The sequence below is a fragment of the Myotis brandtii genome, unplaced genomic scaffold, assembly GCF_000412655.1.
Source record: "Myotis brandtii unplaced genomic scaffold, ASM41265v1 scaffold561, whole genome shotgun sequence".
In the NCBI taxonomy this organism is placed as follows: domain Eukaryota; kingdom Metazoa; phylum Chordata; class Mammalia; order Chiroptera; family Vespertilionidae; genus Myotis; species Myotis brandtii.
In genome coordinates, this window is record NW_005370085.1 from 1,533,314 (window position 1) to 1,534,402 (window position 1,089).

At 64.8% G+C, this 1,089-nt stretch overlaps 1 protein-coding gene across 1 annotated transcript in view; it reads left to right on the top strand.

The window, feature by feature from the left end:
• Window positions 1-1,089, top strand: part of FURIN (furin (paired basic amino acid cleaving enzyme)) — an 8,532-nt gene that overhangs the window by 5,455 nt on the left and 1,988 nt on the right. Inside the window, exons 9-12 of the mRNA XM_014549591.1 lie at window positions 4-62; window positions 459-583; window positions 673-783; window positions 983-1,087. Of these exons, the coding sequence (XP_014405077.1) occupies window positions 4-62; window positions 459-583; window positions 673-783; window positions 983-1,087 (400 nt within the window). The remainder of the gene's footprint in view (window positions 1-3; window positions 63-458; window positions 584-672; window positions 784-982; window positions 1,088-1,089) is intronic.

The window sequence follows — 1,089 nt, forward strand, 5'->3', positions numbered from 1 at the left end:
GCCCACCTGGCCATCCACCTGGTCAGCCCCATGGGCACCCGCTCCACTCTGCTGGCCGCCAGGTGCTTGCCCCGTCCCCTCCCCTGCACGGCCCATCCTCCCCTCAGGCCCGCACGCATTCATTCATTCACTCGCTCACTCATTCACTCACCTAGTCCTGATGGCCGCCGAATGCTCCCCCTGCTGGCATTTTGGCAGGGATGGTTTCGCCCTGTGGGACTGTCCATATTGCAGGAATCCCCGATTCCACCCACCACATGCACGTCTGCGTGCCTGCCCTCGCACATTTCCAGAAGCTTCTGGTTAAGACTATCTGGCCTAACGGGAGTCAGAGCCAGCAGGCGTTTCCAGCCCTGCGGCGGGGTTGGTGTTGCAGGGGGAGGGTGTGTGGTGGGTTTGGGGCTCCCGGCTGGGGTCCCCCCGGGCTTGAGACGCCTGTGTGCACCCTGCTCCCCCAGGCCACATGACTACTCGGCGGATGGGTTTAATGACTGGGCCTTCATGACAACCCATTCCTGGGATGAGAACCCCTCTGGCGAGTGGGTCCTGGAGATTGAAAACACCAGCGAAGCTAACAACTATGGTATGGGGGACACTCGAGGGTAGGGGGGGCCAGGGTCCCCGTGGGGTCCCAGGGCCGCTCACTCTGGCCTCCTCCCCCACCTGGAATAGGTACGCTGACCAAGTTCACCCTCGTGCTGTATGGCACGGCGCCCGAGGGGCTGCCCACGCCGCCCGAGAGCAGCGGCTGCAAGATGCTTACGTCCAGCCAGGCCTGTGTGGGTCAGTAGTGGGTGCTGTTGGGTTTGGGGTCTGACACTCGGGGACACGGGGTGCTTGTCCCAAGCCATGCTGTGGGAGGAAGGGGGTCTGAAGGGATGCTGAATCCCTTGGGGTGACACCGTGCTGGGGCCGGGAGCTCCCGGGGACTGTGGGGACCGCGCTGGCCCTGGGCTCACCCCGCCCCCTCTCCCCCCGGCAGTGTGCGAGGAAGGCTTCTCCCTGCACGAGAAGAGCTGCGTCCAGCACTGCCCCGCGGGCTTCGCCCCGCAAGTCCTCAGCACGCACTACAGCACCGAGAACGACGTG